At 38.9% G+C, this 18717-nt stretch overlaps 1 protein-coding gene across 4 annotated transcripts in view; it reads left to right on the top strand.

Annotated features, from left to right (window-relative positions):
- Nucleotides 1–13655, top strand: part of csnk1g2b (casein kinase 1, gamma 2b) — a 65418-nt gene extending 51763 nt beyond the window's left edge. Inside the window, exons 8-12 of one of the 4 annotated variants that reach the window (XM_057840982.1) lie at nt 32–177; nt 1575–1658; nt 5178–5279; nt 5910–6016; nt 12668–13655. In XM_057840982.1, coding sequence (XP_057696965.1) covers nt 32–177; nt 1575–1658; nt 5178–5279; nt 5910–6016; nt 12668–12722 — 494 coding nt within the window. In that variant the 3' untranslated portion in view covers nt 12723–13655. Of the gene's footprint in view, nt 1–28; nt 178–1574; nt 1659–5177; nt 5280–5909; nt 6017–12667 lie in introns of all 4 variants that reach the window. The other 3 variants (XM_057840981.1, XM_057840984.1, XM_057840983.1) reach the window with 3 other exon arrangements.
- The last annotated feature ends 5062 nt before the right edge of the window (nt 13656–18717 follow it).

The raw sequence follows: 18717 nt of genomic DNA, 5'->3' as shown, positions 1-18717 counted from the left end.
TTTGATGCTAACTTCCCTTTCGAAACAGAAGAGATGGCCACCTACCTGCGATACGTGAGGAGGCTGGACTTCTTTGAGAAGCCTGACTACGACTACTTGCGGAAGCTCTTCACTGATCTCTTTGACAGGAATGGCTACGTCTTTGACTACGAATACGACTGGGTCGGTAAATCCCTGGTGAGTCAACATGAACCTGGAAATTATGCTTCAAACAATGGGATTCCTTTGATATGGGATAGTAATTGGTTTATGTATCAGCTGGATATTTTTTAGATCAAGATTGAGCATTTTTTAAAGATTGATTTGGGTGATCAACAGTGTCATATTTAATCGACCATATTTTTATGCAGTTGCAAACTTAATAGTTTGGCAGATTTTAAACAATTCATCAAAAAGAGTCCAATATTGATCGCATTACAGGTGAGGAAAACTGTCAAGCTAAACACAACTAAAGAAAGTTACACAAACTTTGTGCACTAAAATCCCAATTTGCTTTTTTTTTTTCAACTGGTCACTGCCGTAATGCTAATGCAATGCCCATGGATAGAAACGGACAGTTGAAAAAAATTAAGAAAAAAAAAAGTTTTAAAAAATCATGAAAAGAATCAAGATTGGATTATAGACAATTTTCTGAGCGAAATATGGGCGGCACCATCTTGGAAAATATCTTCTCCGAACTTCCGGTTTAGAAAGAACAACATGAATTGCATTTGAAGTAAGCAGTGTGTTGACAAAGTTAAAACTGCAAAATCAAGCCAGAGCATCCCGCGGAATCTCCAAAAAGGGATTCAGCACAACGTAGATGAGATTGTATGGTTGTTGTTGTTACTTTGTTGATCACTCGTGGACAAAATTATAACAACCTGTCAGCCTGTGTTGACGTGAGGTATAGATTGATCCGCCGGCCACTTGAGTGACCAAAATGAGGTGAAATTACAAATTATATTACGTTTGTCAAATGCAGCGGGGCTGACACGGATTTTGTTGTTAGAAGTAGAAATACTACAAGGTATGTACATATAAACAAAAATAGTATGTGATTCTTTTTTATTGCAGATATTGATCGCAATAAAGCATTTGGACAACATGATTTCATCTCTTGTTTTATTTAAAACAATTGGTGAATGTGCAAAACTCAATAAATCACAATTTATAAAATCATTAGAAAAAATAGCATATAAGAATGTGATATCAGACACAGAGCTCCGGAGCGGCTTGAGAGCCTCGCCAAACCTGACATTACACAGACCCTCGGTGGCTTACAGACTGGCTTTCTCTCGCTGTCCTCGGTAATTCCAGCTCCAATAGCGTATCTTGAAGTTGCTGACAGTTAAAAAGCTCATAGTTGGATCTCGGGATTTAGCTGACGGGCCGCCACAAGGCGAGCCACTGTCTGTCCCAGCCTCTCGGCCGCCCCTTAGCAGACATAAGGAAGTAAAGCGGAAGTACCTCGGAAACTTTTCTGTATGGAAAAAAAATCCTTCTAGCCCAAATCTACTGTAAATACTACTTGCATATTTTCCTTTATTTTACGCTGCGGATGCTATGTTTGACTCTTGTCTTGTTTGTTACAGCCCACACCAATAGGCCCTATTCCCAGTGATGCACCCCTGCAACCCAGCAGCAGGGACAAAGCACAACAGCAAACCAAAAACCAGGTTAGGCCATTAGCTTTGTTGCATAATCAAAACACCCGCTTTGCAAACCGCTAGCTGACTGATTGACTGGCCAACCAACCCAGTCATTCAAGTTCCTCTGCCTGATTGTTTTTGCTGTATCCAACTGTAAGCAACTTCGTTGAGAAAATGGCTGCCATTCATTTCCACTTGTCCGCCACATGTTAATGCAGTGACAGTCTAGCGTTGATGTTAAAAAGTGAGTCATTTGTTCTGTGTTGCCGCAAAACCAATAATATACATTTACCTGCGCAAGTCATGAGTTTGATATTGCTGCACTAGCTGTCAACCAATCACTGTTTGGGTGTTGACTTTACTTCTTCCTCCATACCACTCTAAGCTTGTGTCATTGCATGCCGGAGTTGAAAATGCAGAATGCATTGTTCATACCAGTAATGACAATACATGCTTAGTGTGTGACAAAGCTTGGACTGTTTTCTCCCATTTTACCAGTCTTGTCCAAGTCTTGTCTTGTTAGCCTTAGTACAAGATCGATCATTTATATTGAATTTTTTTTTTTTAAACAAACTATATTTCTGCTGAACAAATATAATATACGTACTCAATGATAGGTCAAATACAGTGGGGCAAATAAGTATTTAGTCAACCACTAATTGTGCAAGTTCTCCCTTTGAAAATATATAGAGTAGTAATATAATATAATATAATAGTAATATAATATAAATATTAGAGAGGCCTGTAAATGTCAACATGGGTAAACCTCAACCATGAGAGACAGAGTGTGGAAGAAAAAAAAAAAAAACAGAAAATCACATTGTTTGATTTTTAAAGAATTTATTTGCAAATCATGGTGGAAAATAAGTATTTGGTCAATACCAAAAGTTCATCTCAATACTTTGTTATGTACCCTTTTTTGGCAATAACGGAGGCCAAACGTTTTATGTAACTCTTCACAAGCTTTTCACACACTGTTGCTGGTATTTTGGCCCATTCCTCCATGCAGAGCTCCTCTAGAGCAGTGATGTTTTGGGGCTGTCGTTGGGCAACACGGACTTTCAACTCCCTCCACAGATTTTCTATGGGGTTGAGATCTGGAAACTGGCTAGGCCACTCCAGGACCTTGAAATGCTTCTTACGAAGCTGCTCCCTGAAAGACCCAGCCACATCTCATCTTCAATGCCCTTGCTGATGGAAGGAGATTTTCACTCATAATCTCTCGATATATGGCCCCATTCATTCTTTCCTTTACACAGATTAGTCGTCCTGGTCCCTTTGCAGAAAAACAGCCCCAAAGCATGATGCCCCCCCCCCCCCCCCCTCATGCTTCACAGTGAGTATGGTGTTCTTTAGATGCAACTCAGTATTCTTTCTCCTCCAAACACGAAAACCTGTGTTTCTACCAAAAAGTTCTATTTTGGTTTCATCTGACCATAAGACATTCTCCCAGTCCTCTTCTGGATCATCCAAATGCTCTCTAGCGAACCGCAGACGGGCCTGGACGTGTACTTTCTTCAGCAGGGGGACATGTCTGGCAGTGCAGGATTTGAGTCCCTGGCGGCGCATTGTGTTACTGATAGTAGCCTTTGTTACTGTGGTCCCAGCTCTCTGTAGGTCATTCACTAGGTCCCCCCGTGTGGTTCTGGGATTTTTGCTCACCGTTCTTTTTATCATTTTGACGCTACGGGGTGAGATCTTGCATGGAGCTCCAGATCGAGGGAGATTATCCGTGGTCTTGTATGTCTTCGATTTTCTAATAATTGCTCCCAGAGTTGATTTCTTTACACCAAGTGTTTTACCTATTGCAGATTCAGTCTTCCCAGCCTGGTGCAGGTCTACAATTCTGTCTCTGGTGTCCTTCGACAGCTCTTTGGTCTTGGCCATAGTGGAGTTTAAAGTGTGACTGACTGAGATTGTGGACAGGTTTCTTTTATACCGATAATGAGTTAAAACAGGTGCCATTAATACAGGTAACAAGTGGAACCTCGTTAGACCTCGTTAGAAGAAGTTAGACCTCTTTGACAGCCGGAAATCTTGCTTGTTTGTAGGTGACCAAATACTTATTTTCCACTTTAATTTGGAAATAAATTCTTTAAAAATAAAACAATATGATTTTCTGTTTGTTTGTTTTTTTCCACATTCTGTCTCTCGTGGTTGAGGTTTACCCATGTTGACAATAACAGGCCTCTCTAATCTTTTCAAGTAGGAGAACTTGCACAATTGGTGGTTGACTAAATACTTATTTGCCCCACTGTATTTCAGTTAAGATTTCATGATTGGCTCTTCCTGTCGATATTAATGAAGTGCTGCGACTTCTCACATAACACCTCCACGAGCATACACATTGACCGTGGCTATAAACTGCAACATCCTGATACAGTACAGACTAGGAGTGGGAACCTCTTGGTACCTCACGATACGATTTGCGATACAAAGCTCACAATAACGATGATCTGACGATATAGCATTACAACGATTTTCGATACACTGGTCAGGAAATCCTTCTAGGATATGCTACAAAAAACTAATAAACAGAAAAACACGTTTCTGCTGTGAATTGGAATGAGTTTATCACTAGTAGACGTCCAATCAATTTGAACTAGGAGGGTGTTCATTCGCTGCCATCCCTCCCACTTCAAAAGGATTGAACGTCTATTGCCGTCAGTGGCAGCCAATGCCAGGCAATGAGTAATTTTGGGCAATTTAAGGTCATTTACCTGTTGATTTTCAGTTACTACCTGTTGATTTTGGGGTATTCAATAGGTCACTTGTTTATTTTGCGTTACAGAACAGGAAGGGACCTGGGAATTACCCAAATGAATAGGCAGTGACTCAAACTCAACAGGAAATGACCTGTAAATGTCCTAAAATGAAAAGCCAGTGACCTGTAAATGCCCCGAAAATCGGACCGAATGACTGTGAATGCTCTGGTTTTGAATAAACGAACGTTCCCAGTCTAAATGGATTGGGCGTCGATTATTTTTATTATGTTTAATTGACACCTTTTAAAATAATATCTCGATTCTTGACAGGAGCATATCGATAACCTTTTGGGATACAAAGTATCACGATATATCACCATTTCAATATTTTGTCACACCCCTAGTACAGACAGTATCAAACTCAATAAAGGGGGAAGTACTGTAATTTTTCAAACAATACTCTTCGAATTGACAAACCAACCTCATTGTACATCGCTATCTGTTGAATAGTCAGTGCTTGTAAGTTTTTCTTTTACTCCTGCATGACTTTTGTAAATGTGTTGATCTGTGCTTCATATAAATTTGCTTCCCTCTTCTCCTCTATTAACATAGTATGTCTTAACAAAGCCTGCTTCTGCTTGGGAGATGTCTTCTGTAATTGTTTTGTTTCTTTTTGTTTTTCTTTTTTTGTTTTTACTCACCACCCCCACCTCTTCCTGGTCCCCTCTCTCCCTCACATCCCTACCCTCACCCCCTACTCCCACCACATTGATACCCTCACCTCCTTGCCCCTTTCACCACCACCACCTGCGACTTCAACCTTTTTTGCTATTGCATCAAGTCGCCTGAGCCAAAAGGAAGTGAGTCTCAGCCCACCCCCGTGACCAATAAGGAGACTTTGGGGTCGCACCTCACAGCTGAGCGGCTGGGGGGCTCTGTCCAGGTACTGCTGCTACTGCTGCTGCTTGGATGGCTAGTGCATGAAGCTGTATGGTTATGTGTCTGCTGCCATCCCCCTACGCTCACTTCACTCTGCCTGCACTCTGTCCATACCTCTGCTTTGTGCGTACATTCAACTGTCTAAATCCTTGTGCGTCCCTCACAATAGCAATTGCTTCATCTGCTAATTGCCTGAAAGGCCGTGTAAAGATGACATCTAGCAGCAACTGTCATGACATGATTTTTTAAATCCAAATGCAGGAGCTTGATAAACATGTACAGTAAAGCAGTTCTTTCCCCTCCCAAAATTTTTATTCCATTGCCATTTCCCATATTTGCTTGGAATAAGCAATTTGGTAGAGCTCCTGAATTCAGATGCCTTCATTGTTAATGCTAGAACTCAATTGTGCCACCTAGTGTTTGTCTGGTAGAACTGCAGCTTTTAAGCTTTGAAGTTGCTTTAGTTGGAGCGCTCCCAAGTTACGGCCTCAAATATGCCTGCAAACAGATATGATTATTACTCTATGCACTGTTATCGTATAACCAGTGGGCTCTCTGTGTGTGAATGTGCGCACGCGTTTTTTTTTTTTTTTTTTTTTTTTTTTTGAGCTCTCTCATCTCTTTACTCATGCAGGTGATGAGCTCAACAAATGGCGAGCTGAACACTGACGACCCCACAGCTGGACACTCCAATGCTCCCATCACTGCTCCCACCGAGGTTGAAGTGGCCGACGAAACCAAGTACGAGATCACATGTGGATGTCTTCTTCAATTCTCTGTTGCTTACGGTTTTTCTAACAATGTTATCATGTATAGTGAGATTTATTCTGTACAATCTATTCAACGATCCGGTTATTTACATGTGTGGCATTTAAATCTCATCTTTCCATATCATTATGGAATTGGTCTCAACGTACAAAAATTATTGTGATTATTGTGGGAAGGCTGATAGATGAAATGGAAAGGCACCTTCTTTCTCACTGGCCAAGGGCTTTAGTAATTTCTGTGCCTTTTCCCACAAGTTTTTGTGAAAATTACAAATTAGTTATTACTATTCAGCAAATCCAACTCAATGTTTACATTTGTCTATCTAAAAAAGCAGCACAGTGCTGTTGCAATTAGAGGTGGGTAATAAAGCGTTACATTTACTCCGTTACATTAATAAGTTTTTGAGAAAAATGTACTTTTAAGAGTAGTTTTACCACGTCATACTTTTTACTTGAGTAGATTTATGAGGACGAAATGCTACTCTTATCGCATGACTAGACGGAGGTTTGCACTCGGAAGTCATATGATCACGCTATTCCATCACGTGGCGTCTTTAAAGCGCTGTAAAAACTAAATTACAGAGAGTAAACATTACTCGAATGCGCAGATTTGTTTGAACCTTTCTCCCAGTTTTTATTATTACTTCAGTATTCTTTTCACTGGATACTTTTTTTACTTGTACAGTACTTGAGTACATTTTTTACATTGGATGACTACACATACTTGAGTAATATTATTTGGAATTAACGCTACTCTTACTTGAATACAATTTTTGGCTACTCGACCCACCTCTGGTTGCAGCCTTGCTAACTATTCAACAAAACAAAATTCAATTAATGACAGATCATTTTTAGATACAGAGAGAAGAGCCATTTTTACCACAGTATTGTCAGTGTTGTTAATAATGGCATTAGAAGTAACGCCGTTATTTTTTTCAGTACTGAGTAATCTAATTTTCTCATCTTGGCAATGTCGTTACCGTTACTAAGGATGGAAGGGTGTGTGTTACTATATTGGTTGAATGACGCGAGAAAGGTCTGAGGGAGACGGACTCACCGAGACGACAGAGCAGATCAGGAGTGGGGAGGAGGCAAAAAAGTTGTGACGCCGAGCAAACGCGATGCTAGGTGGCTCCAATAATACCTGACTGTAGCCGATAGCCTACAAACTATGCCCACATGATATGGTAGATATGGTAGACATCACATATTTATAGAACTAGATGCAAAATGACAGACACGGCGGCGTTGGCAACATGTACAGTATAGGAACTAGATGCGTTAGTAAACAGCTGCCATCTTAAAGCAATAAACTTCTTAGGAAGGCTCTGTTGTAGAGAACCTTCCTAGCGAACCTAAGTAACTTTTTATCTAAAATACTCCTAAATCGGCAAAATCTTGACTTGAATCTATCTTTGTATGATGAAACAGTTTTAAAACTTCCACATGTCAAAAGTAGACAGAAGGGAATTAATGCAATAATGAGAGCAATTTTAACAACTTTTAACGGTTGATTCAGGGTTTTTTTTTTGAGGGGAAAAAAAAACAAAACATGAAAATTATCACCAGTTACTTTGCCAAGTAACTAATTACTCTTACATTCAGGTAACTGAGTTACTAACGTAAATACTTTTTGGGCGAAGTAATTTGTGGCTATAATCACTTTTTTAAAGTAAGATTAACAACACTGAATATTGTATTGTAACATGTTTTATATACGCATACTTGTAATCTAACAATGACAATGTTGCTTTCAATAAGGTGATCGTAAAAGTTTCGTAAAACGTAAGATTCCTTTAAGAAACCCCCCACCTTCACCCATCAACTCACTGCTAGCCAAGGCTCATGGTAAAATGCTTGCGAACACATTAACAACAAAAGACCATTGGCGGAAGAAAGCCAAATATATTTAACCCTTTGAATATGATTGGGATGAACAAATTGATGACCCATTATCTGCACTTATCAGACCATTCTTTTATAGTGACAGCATGCAATCATACATTTTACCGCGATTATCCTTAGCGTATGTTTTCTTAATGCGTTTTAAAGCCTTGATAACACAGTATAATTTATTGGCAGTAGGAACTCACCAATTGTTCAAGTGATCACTGATTAGATAATTGTTTATCCAATTTTAATGGAGTAGTTTGAGCTATGTGCTTCGTTGTTTTCTCCGCACAGAAACCTATTTTCCACGGACACGGTTGTCTAAAATGTTTGAAGCTAATCACTGCTGTACTGATGATTTAAACAATTGCATCATTCCACTGCTTAGCCAGTGGAAACATTGAAATACAGGCTCGTTGACTTTTTTACATCTTTACCAATTTTTAAAATTTAAACGACCACACACGACAAGGAAAAACTTTTTTAATAGCGTGTAGTATTCACATGAACCAACAAAACACACAAGATTCCTCCTATTGGGAGTTCTTTCTTCACCCTGACCTAAAAATCTGTTGTACTAACAAGACAGACCTCTGGGAGACAGCCTGGTGCCACAAGTCATCCAAAATCAAATACAAAGAAAAGGAAAGGGTTAAGGGGTGTAAAGAAAATTAGAAGGCGGGTTGACTTTTGACCTAGATTGACATTGTAGTTTCAGGTTTTTCCTCATTCTTTTTTTTAATTAGGAGAATCATTCAACCAAACCAGTTACCCCCCTATTTCTGTCCAGCAAAATTTGAACCTGAAGTTGCTTCCTAATCAAAGTCTGTGGTTCGTTCCAACTTGTTGATGGTCACACTTATAAATATTTCCTCTTTTTTTTCTTTTTGTCCCCTTCAATATTTGTACTGATATAAAGATTTATGATTTTAACAAGTTAACCATGAGGGGAGCGTTACTCACTAGAGATGTCCTGATCTGATGAAGTGATCGCAAATTGGGCCTAATGCTGGGTCCTTCTGCCCTAAAAACTAAACACACAAAAATAAAAAATACATACACATCCCTTTCTTCTTTTTCTAAAAGCCTGCTAGGGAATGCTGTTTTACAATGGTAGACGCATTTGACGCGCTAACAAAAATTAGCATCACATCTAGGGATGGCCCGATCCTAACACGTGATCAGAAATTGGGACGATCGCGCCATCTTTTAGAGGACTGGAATCAGGTGAAAAGAATCAGGTTTATAATTAAGAAACTATATTTGTTTTTTTGCTTCATGCTCATACAGGCTCTCACTCTCCCTCCTGCTGCTTTCTTGGTCAGCAGTGCACTGGAGTTTGCTTGTTAAAGTTAACTCATTTGCTCCCAAAAAAGTATAAATAAATTCTATTTTTAATTGTTTCAGTGTCCCAAAAACTTATTTATTAGGGCTGTCAAAATTATCGCGTTAACGGGCGGTAATTAATTTTTTAAATTAATCACGTTAAAATATTTGACGAAATTAACGCACATGCCCCACTCAAACAGATTAAAATGACAGTATCATATCCATTTGTTACTTGTGTTTTTTGGTGTTTTTTCACCCTCTGCTGGCGCTTGGGTGCGACTGATTTTATGGGTTTCAGCACCATCCATTAGCATTGTGTAATTATTGACATCAACAATGGCGAGCTATTAGTTTATTTTTTGTTTGAAAATTTTACAAATTTTATTAAAACGAAAACATAAAGAGTAGTTTTAATATAAAATTTATATAACTTGTACTAACATTTATCTTTTAAGAACTACAAGTCTTTCGATCCATGGATCGTTTTAACAGAATGTTAATAATATTAATGCCATCTTGTTGATTTATTGTTATAATAAACAAATACAGTACTTATGTACAGTATGTTGAATGTATATATCAGTCTTGTGTGTTATCTTTCCATTCCAACAATAATTTACTAAAAAATATGGCGTGTTTTATAGATGGTTTGAATTGCGATTAATTACGATTAATTAATTTTTAAGCTGTGATTAACTCGATTGGAAATTTTAATCGTTTGACAGCCCTAGTATTTATACGTCTTTTACATTTTTTTTTTTTCCACAAGAGACATCTCTAGGTTCTAATGCAAGTTCGCACCAAAGCACAACGCTCAAAATCCATTTTCAAGCAATAAAACTGGCCACTGGAGGGCAGTAGCGCATTTGGTGAGAACTCATATCGGACGATGAAAGGAAATGAATGAAGAGAAATAGTCAGGAAACGGAAGTTGGAAGAAGCGTCAGAAAAATATGGATAACTATGTAAAACACAAGGCACATGCCCCACGCAAGTTCCCTAGGTGAATTCTGTTATGAGGTAGTGGTCACTACAAAAGATTAAAAAAAAAAAATATCTTGATGAGACAGACAGGCGGTGGTGAGGGAAAAATTTACCCCGTCTGCCGATACAGCCGCGGCCACAACAGCGTCATCTCTCAGTTCAATAGTTATGTGTAAATAAATTGTTACTTTGCAATCAAAAGCTGTTTTTGTTTTGTTGTATATGTTAGTTTGTAGAAGGAAAACATTATTCAGATGTTTGGGATGTCACAACAGCAAAAAATAGCTGTTATAGTCAAAGTTATGTTTGAAATGTATGCCTTTACAAAAAGCTCAATTTCTCAGTTTTTTCATCAGAAATTGGAAAATTGCTCAAACTAAGCTATTTTATAATGCTGATATCTAAAGAATGGAAAAAGATATGAACTTAGTTTTTCCTGCTGAAAGAAAAGAGTCTAGTCTTTCTTTTGGTGGGTTCCATATTTATATAGCAATAGAACAGAATTTTCTGTGGGCCTTGCAAAATCGGTCAAAATCCAGTGAAATGGCCGGGAACAAAGGGTGTTGCTCCGGTGAAAATGGCTGGGAGTGAATGAGTTAACGATAATTGACAGGTTTGTAGCTTTACGGTCAAAGGCACAAATCTGTCAATAGTCATTTAGCTTGTTACACACTAGCGGTAGTGTGCTGTGGCAACTCACAGTGTGAGAGGCTGTTCTCAGCAGCGTCAGCGCATTTGAGTGGACTCACTCAATGAAGCATTTAACAAAGACAAGCATTTTTCTATGTTGTTGAAAAATGATTGACTTTATGAAAGCGGCACAGTGGGACAGCAATATGTTTAAAACTTTTGTTAACCCCCTCCTCCAAAAAAAGCCAAACTTTTTTTCCGGTATCGGATCAGGACTCTGTATCGGCAGATTCTCAAAATCGGGTGACTCGGACGCAAAAATATGCGATTGGGACATCCCTAGTCACATCACAGTAACACTCAAAACAATGAATATTCATACACAAACGGCTCAGGAACATCCACAAACAAGAAATATATAAAAACGTTCACAGGCATAAGCTCTTTTTATGCTGGCAAAAATAAGTTTTATCAACAAAGCTTTACTTCGACTTCTACTCCTTACTGTTATTGTTAGGTCCTGCCTGCGAGACCAATACATTTGCAGGTTTACAATATGTTTTTTTGTTTTATAAATTTTGCAATTTCTTCTCTACAAGTTGCTCCAGTTGTTGGTGATAATGCACAAATGAGCTGTTAAAAGTATTTATTAGGGTTGTTCCCATCATGTTTTTTTGTTCCCGATCCGATCGTTTTAGTTTGAGTATCTGCCGATCCCGATATTTCCCGATCCGATTGCTTTTTTTTTTTTGCTCCCGATTCAATTCCAATCATTCCCGATAATTTTTCCCGATCATATACATTTTGGCAATGCATTAAGAAAAAAATGATTAAAACTCGGACGAATATATACATTCAACATACAGTACATAAGTACTGTATTTGTTTATTATGACAATAAATCCTCAAGATGGCATTTACATTATTAACATTCTTTCTGCGAGAGGGATCCACAGATAGAAAGACTTGTGACTTTGTTTATTGTGACTAAATATTGCCATCTAGTGTATTTGTTGAGCTTTCAGTAAATGATACTGAAGGCCATGCCCAATGCATGATGGGAAGTGGAACCATGACAAGTGAAACCACGAATGTGCGTAGTGCTACCAATTCATATATCTTCTCTGCGATGGGATATAACTCAAGGTGTCAAGAAAAAGATCAATTGCTACCTTGCTCCCCCACATTGCTTCCCATGATAGTTCCAATCTTATGGAGAGGGATTGTAAGGTTTTAGCCTATTAACATAAGGCGCCAAAGGCTGCCAAAATTTACTCTACTCATTGTATGCTGCCTTTTAGCTCTCTGTATTGGCATAACGGCGCCATAACAGATGAAGTGCGACAATGCGTGAGTGGGTCGTGCAGCGCATGCATTAATTGCGTGAAATCGTGATACATTGTTAAAAAAATTAATTACCGCCGTTATTGGGATACATTTGATAACCCTACCTTAAGCCTAAACTAAAGACTCTGGATAAGTGTAACATATTATGTCTGTAACGTTAAATACATTTAGAAAACGATTTAATAAAAAATATATATATATAAATATATACATTAAAAAAAGGCATGGCCGATATTTTTTTGCCGATTCCGATACTTTGAAAATGACGTGATCTGGACATCTCTAGTATTTCTCCTTAAAATAGTAAACAAGTCCATTTAGTTGTGTGCAACCTACATTTTCTACTTGTGCATCTAAAATTTCAGATTAAGGGCTACTCTGCTGGTGCTTTTTTTTTGGAATGTAGTTTGTTTTTAAGAAAAAAATCTACTGTGTTCATTCCCAGGTGCTGTTGTTTCTTCAAAAGGAGAAAGAGGAAAGCCCTCCAGAGGCACAAGTGAACGGCGCGATCGGAGAGAACTTGAAACCTTGTTGTCACTGTCAAGTTTTAAATGGAAGCAACTACACAGACCCCTCCCTGTCCTATTCTCTGCCCAGCTTCCCCCTCACCTCTTTACCCCCTCACTTTACTTCCTCCTCACCCTCCACTTCCATCCCGCCATCCCTGCTTCTATCTTTCTCGTTCCCAGCGCTCCCCGGCTGCTGGCGTGTTAAAGGAATGTTGCAGTCATACTGACTCACGACAGACTGATTCCTTTATCAGCAGAAAAACTTACCTGCATTGCAAGGAGGGAGGGGGAATGGGGGGCTCGAGAAAAAAAGTTTAAAAAGCTGTAACAATGAAACTGTGGCGTGAATATGAAAAAAGATACTGTTTGAAACAGTTGTTGTATTCTAGATTCCATAAAGAAGGTTTGTTGTTCCAACAGTGAGCTGTTGATCAGGGGGAACCATCAGAATTCTGCTCCTTAAGAAATTGTTTATTGCTTTCCTTTTCTTCCTTTGGTGTGTGTTTTGGGATCAAAGAGGAAAGGTAAAAATATGATCATGTTAAATCTGAGAGACGCAGGAAGATTTTCATCTATAACAGAATTTGGAGGATTTTTATGTATTTTCTTTTTTGTAATTGAATCCTCAGTTTTCAAAGTCAAATCCTTGCATTGAAGACTTATTTTTATGTTGTAGTGTTCTGGAGTTCCATTGTTTCCTTCCTATGGCTTTCTTTTTGTCTGTCAACGTGGACTTTGTAGCACAGTCACTGGCCTCAGGTACTGTGGAAGATCGAGAGAAACAGATATTAAGCTCTCATACTATTATTGCACTTTTGGAAAAAACAGAAAACCATTACAGTGGAAACTTTAGGTTTGGAATTAACAATTACGAAAACAAAACTTAATAAAGACTGATCTAGGAAGAGTCCTTCACGACGCTTATATCTGAGTTATGACAGAAAATGTTGATTTACACGGGGGATGATGTCTTTCAACTTTTATTTCTTACATCAGAATAATTTACCAGGAAATCATAGTTTGTGCCTTTCTAAGTAAAATGTTTAAAGCTCAACGAGTGTCCCGCCATGACATTTTATCTAATCTCTCCCAAATGTTTACAGGATTACTGTGTCGATGTGTGAATGCGTGTGTGCGCTTGCATGCAGTTATTTAGGAAGTCAGGATGGGAAATGAACTTGCACATGTTGCTATTACTGCGCATTATACTGTTTCCCCCTTGGTTTGTTTTTACATTTTTACACTCTGCCATGATGCACTTTTCTTATCAAGAGACAAAAGTATGACTAAATTCAATTATTTCTTTAATTATTCAGAATAACTGCATCACACCTTCAGGAATTAATTGCTGCTTCCAGTTTTGTCACTTACTGTAACTGTCATAGCTACACAGGTGTGACTATGTTTGGAAAATTAGGCATAGATCAGATGGAAAAAGGATGACAATCCAACCAGCCAAACCGGACGGTTGGAATTGTAAAATATTTGCCATGGAATGGCGTGTGTGCGTGTTCATCACCTGATCTCATCCCAGTTATCGCTTCAAGCAGAGACTTTGTACCTACAAAACAGCAATTTTCCACTATGTTATAATCAAAACAGCAGGGAAGGGACATAAACTTAAGTACACCTGTAAAAGCTAAAGAGCTCTATGGCATGTTTCCCCATTAAAAAGGTAATAAATTTTAAGTTATGGTCAAGGGCTTAGGTTTGGTCTCAACATTGGTAGGGACACTATAACAGCATGACCTGCATGTACACGTTTTGCTGAAGACGGGACGGATAAAGTGAACAGGGTGCTACACTTTTCATGAATATGCTGGTGTGTTTCCGACGTAAAAATGAAAAACGTTGAAATAATTATTTTCATGAAGTCTTTTTTTACTAGGGCTGTCAAACGATTAAGATTTTTAATCGAGTTAATCACAGCTTAAAAATTGTAATTAATCGCAATTAAAACCATCTATAAAATATGCCATATTTTTCTGTGAATTATTGTTGGAATGGAAAGAAGACACAAAACGGATATATACATTCAACATACTGTACATACAGTGCCCTCCATAATTATTGGATTTATAATAATTGTGTTTTTTTTTAGCTTCTAATATATATATTTTTTCTAAATAATATGGAACCTTAATGGAAAAAAGGAGAAAAATCCAACCTTCAATACAAGTGCATTTATTCAGTGGGGAAAAAAATCCCACATAAAGATTAATTATTTGACATCAAATAATGTGTGTCACAATTATTAGCACCCCTGGTGTTAATACTTTGTACAACCCCCTTTTGCCAACAAAACAGCACCTAATCTTCACCCATAATGTTTCACAAGATGGGAAAAGACAGACAGGGGGATTTTCAGCCATTCCTCTTTGCAGAATCTCTCTAAATCCTCCAGAGACCCGGGTCCTCTCCTCTGTACTCTCCTCTTCAGCTCACCCCACAGGTTTTCAATGGGGTTGAGGTCTGGGGACTGAGATGGCCATGAGAGGAGCTTGATTTTGTGTCTGGTGAACCATTTCTGTGTAGATTTGGCCATATGTTTAGGGTCATTGTCTTGTTGAAAGACCCAGTGACGACCCATCTTCAGCTTTCGGGCAGAGGGCAACAGATTTTAATTTAAAATGTCCTGGTATTTCAAAGCATTCATGATGCCATGCACCCTAACAAGGTTCCCAGAGCCTTTGGAAGTGAAACAGCCCTACAGCATCACTGACCCACCCCCATACTTCACAGTGGGTATGAGGTGCTTTTCAGCATGCTCATCTTTCCTGGCACGCCAGACCCACTTAGTGTTTGTTGCCAAAAAGCTCAATCTTGGTCTCATCTGACCAAAGGTCCCAGTTGAAGCCCCAATACCGCTTGGCGAACTCCAGATGTTTGCGTTTATGATTGTGAGAGAGGAAAGGTTTTCTCCGTGCATGCCTCTCAAACAGCTTGTTGGCGTGTAGATAGCACCTCATACCCACTGTGAAGTATGGGGGTGGATCAGTGATGCTGTGGGGCTGTTTCGCTTCCAAAGGCCCTGGGAACCTTGTTAGGGTGCATGGCATCATGAATGCTTTGAAACACCAGGACATTTTAAATCAAAATCTGTTGCCCTCTGCCCGAAAGCCGAAGATGGGTCGTCACTGGATCTTTCAGCAAGACAATGACCCTAAATACATGGCCAAATCTACACAGAAATGGTTCACCAGACACAAAATCAAGCTCTTCCCATGGCCATCTCAGTCCCCAGACCTCAACCCCATTGAAAACCTGTGGGGTGAGCTGAAGAGGAGAGTACAGAGGAGAGGACCCAGGTCTCTGGATGATTTAGATTCTGCAAAGAGGAATGGCTGAAGATCCCTCTTTCTGTCTTTTACTATTTTGTGAAACATTATAGGAGAAGATTAGGTGATGTTTTGTTGGCAAAAGGGGGTTGTACAAAGAATTGACACCAGGGGTGCTAATAAATGTGACCCACATTATTTGATGTCAAATAATTATTTCTTTATGTGGGATTTTTTCGCCACTGAATAAATGCACTTGTATTGAAGGTTGGATTTTTCTTTTTTTCCCATTAAGGTCCCATATTATTTAGAAAAAAAATATTAGAAGCTAAAAAACACATTATTATAAATCCAATAATTATGGAGGGCACTGTAAGTACTGTATTATAACAAATCAACAAGATGGCATTAACATTAACATTCTGTTAAAGCTATCCATGGATAGAAAGACTTGTAGTTCTTAAAAGATAAATGTTAGTACAAGTTATAGAAATTTTATATTAAAACCCCTCTTAATGTTTTCGTTTTAATAAAATTTGTAAAATGTTCAATCAAAAAATAGCTCGCCATTGCTAATGTCAATAATTACACAATGCTCAGGTGCTGAAACCCATAAAATCAGTCGCACCCAAGCGCCAGCAGAGGGCGACAAAACACCAAAAAAACAAGTAACAAGTGGACATGACACTGCTGTCATTTTAATCTGTTTGTGGGGCATGTGTGTTAATTGCGTCAAATATTTTAACGTGATTAAAAAATAAATTACCGCCCGTTAACGCGATAGTTTTGACAGCCCTACTTTTTACCTTACTTGCAGTGAAAAAACTTCTAATATCCCTCCTTTTGAAGGGACATAGGAATTGGCATGTTGTCGACATGTTATATTGCTGTCGGGGCTGTGTGTGTGTTGGGGGGTGTGGTTTAGACATCAGCCAATCAAATATGCGTTTGAAAGGGGAAAAATGGACCGACACATTCAGCAAGTTAAAAGGGGTATATATATATATATATATATATATATAACTGAACATAATTAATTTGCTTAATAATGGTAGGGCAAATTCTATCCTTAAAACATATGGGAAGAAAATCTAAAAACACCTACATAACTGAACTCATTATACAGATTGGGGCAGAGCAACTTGCTTATTTAAATTTGGCGCCCTGAAGCAATGGTTGCGCTGAGGATGGTAGAGATGGACTTATTTGAGAGGGTGGTGATTAAAGTTTGGTTCTGACGTGCGTCATATATTTTCTGTTTATTTTTAAGGAACCCCAGTGAGCATCATGGAGTGGACGAAGTTGGAAAGTGCTTTTGCTATTGAGGCATTTATTTTCAAGCGGTCGCTCAATTGTCGCAACGTGCATTTATCATGGAGGATTCGTCTCACAGAGCAGACAACCCGAGAGCAGATGCGTGTTTGCAGGCAGACCGTCGGGGAGATCTCAAAACAGATTGTCTCTCCGTGTCAATGTTTTGAGGTGGCCTTGCTGTTTGTGGGAGGCCAGGTTTCTTTTTCTTTACCTCACCTGTTTCCCTGAAGTTGTTTACCCATGAAACAATTGACTGCCATCCAGAAACGACCACGGAGGGCAATATTAAAAGGTCTACGGAATGCACGTTACGTTGTGACGATTGAGCGACCACTTGAAAAAAATGCCTCAACAGCAAAAACACGTTCCAACTTCGTCCACTCCATGATGCGCACTCGGGTTCCTGAAAAATAAACACAACGCATGTTAAGAACCAAACTTTAAGCCCCATCCTCTCATATAAGTCCATCCCTACCATCCTTCGAGCAACCACCACTTCAGGGCGTCAAATTTAAATACGCAAGTTGCTCTGCCCCACCCTGTATAATGCAAATTAGGTTGCTTGAAAGTTGGTGGGGACAACTTGAGCATCCTGAAAAGTTCATAGTTTTATGTCTCTACCGTCCATATGCAAACCTACGCCCTTGGTTTTGATAGACACAGAGGTATTGAATACCTTGGGGCAAAGCGGTTTGGTAAAGTCTGTGCTATTGATGGTGATAGACGTAGAGTTACGTGGTTCTCTTCATTCTTCTGCTGTGAATTTAAATTAGCTTGTCATTAGTCGAAATCCAATCCTTTTGAACTGGGAGGCTTGACGGCGAATGAACATTGTTTCAGTCGCTGCCACCCAGTTTGAATGGAAAGGACGTCTTTTGCCGTCAATGGCAGCAAATTAGTTAACGTGATCGTATAAAGCTACCATAAGTGGGGGAAAAAATGGGACATACCGGTAATGTGAAATTATTGCACCAGCTCAAATTACAGTATGTTGTGATATATAACTTTCTCAGTTTTGCCAAGAGGGTATACAGTGAAATGCGGATTGTTTATTTTCTAAAGTTTTCAACAGAGTACATCTTATTGTCCTGTGGTTATGGAGTGCAAACAGGATGGGTAATGATCCCTTGGGGATTGTTTTGTTGCTGTTCACTTAGTTTTTCTCAATTGCTTTAGTACATTTCTCTGCTCAGTCTTGAAATTCTCAAAACTACTTGTTCGATCCTCAATATTGTATCACTAGCTCACATCAAAAAAGCAATTTCTCCTTTCTTTGAACAAGTTGCCGATGTTTTTGTACATCCATGCAAATGATTTGTACAATTCTCTGCTGTTTCCTACATTATCAGCTGCATCTGTCATGGTCAAAATGGATTACCATGGGTCTCTTGAAT

This window comes from Corythoichthys intestinalis, chromosome 7 (assembly GCF_030265065.1).
Source record: "Corythoichthys intestinalis isolate RoL2023-P3 chromosome 7, ASM3026506v1, whole genome shotgun sequence".
Taxonomy (NCBI): domain Eukaryota; kingdom Metazoa; phylum Chordata; class Actinopteri; order Syngnathiformes; family Syngnathidae; genus Corythoichthys; species Corythoichthys intestinalis.
This window is presented reverse-complemented; position numbering and strand designations above follow the sequence as displayed.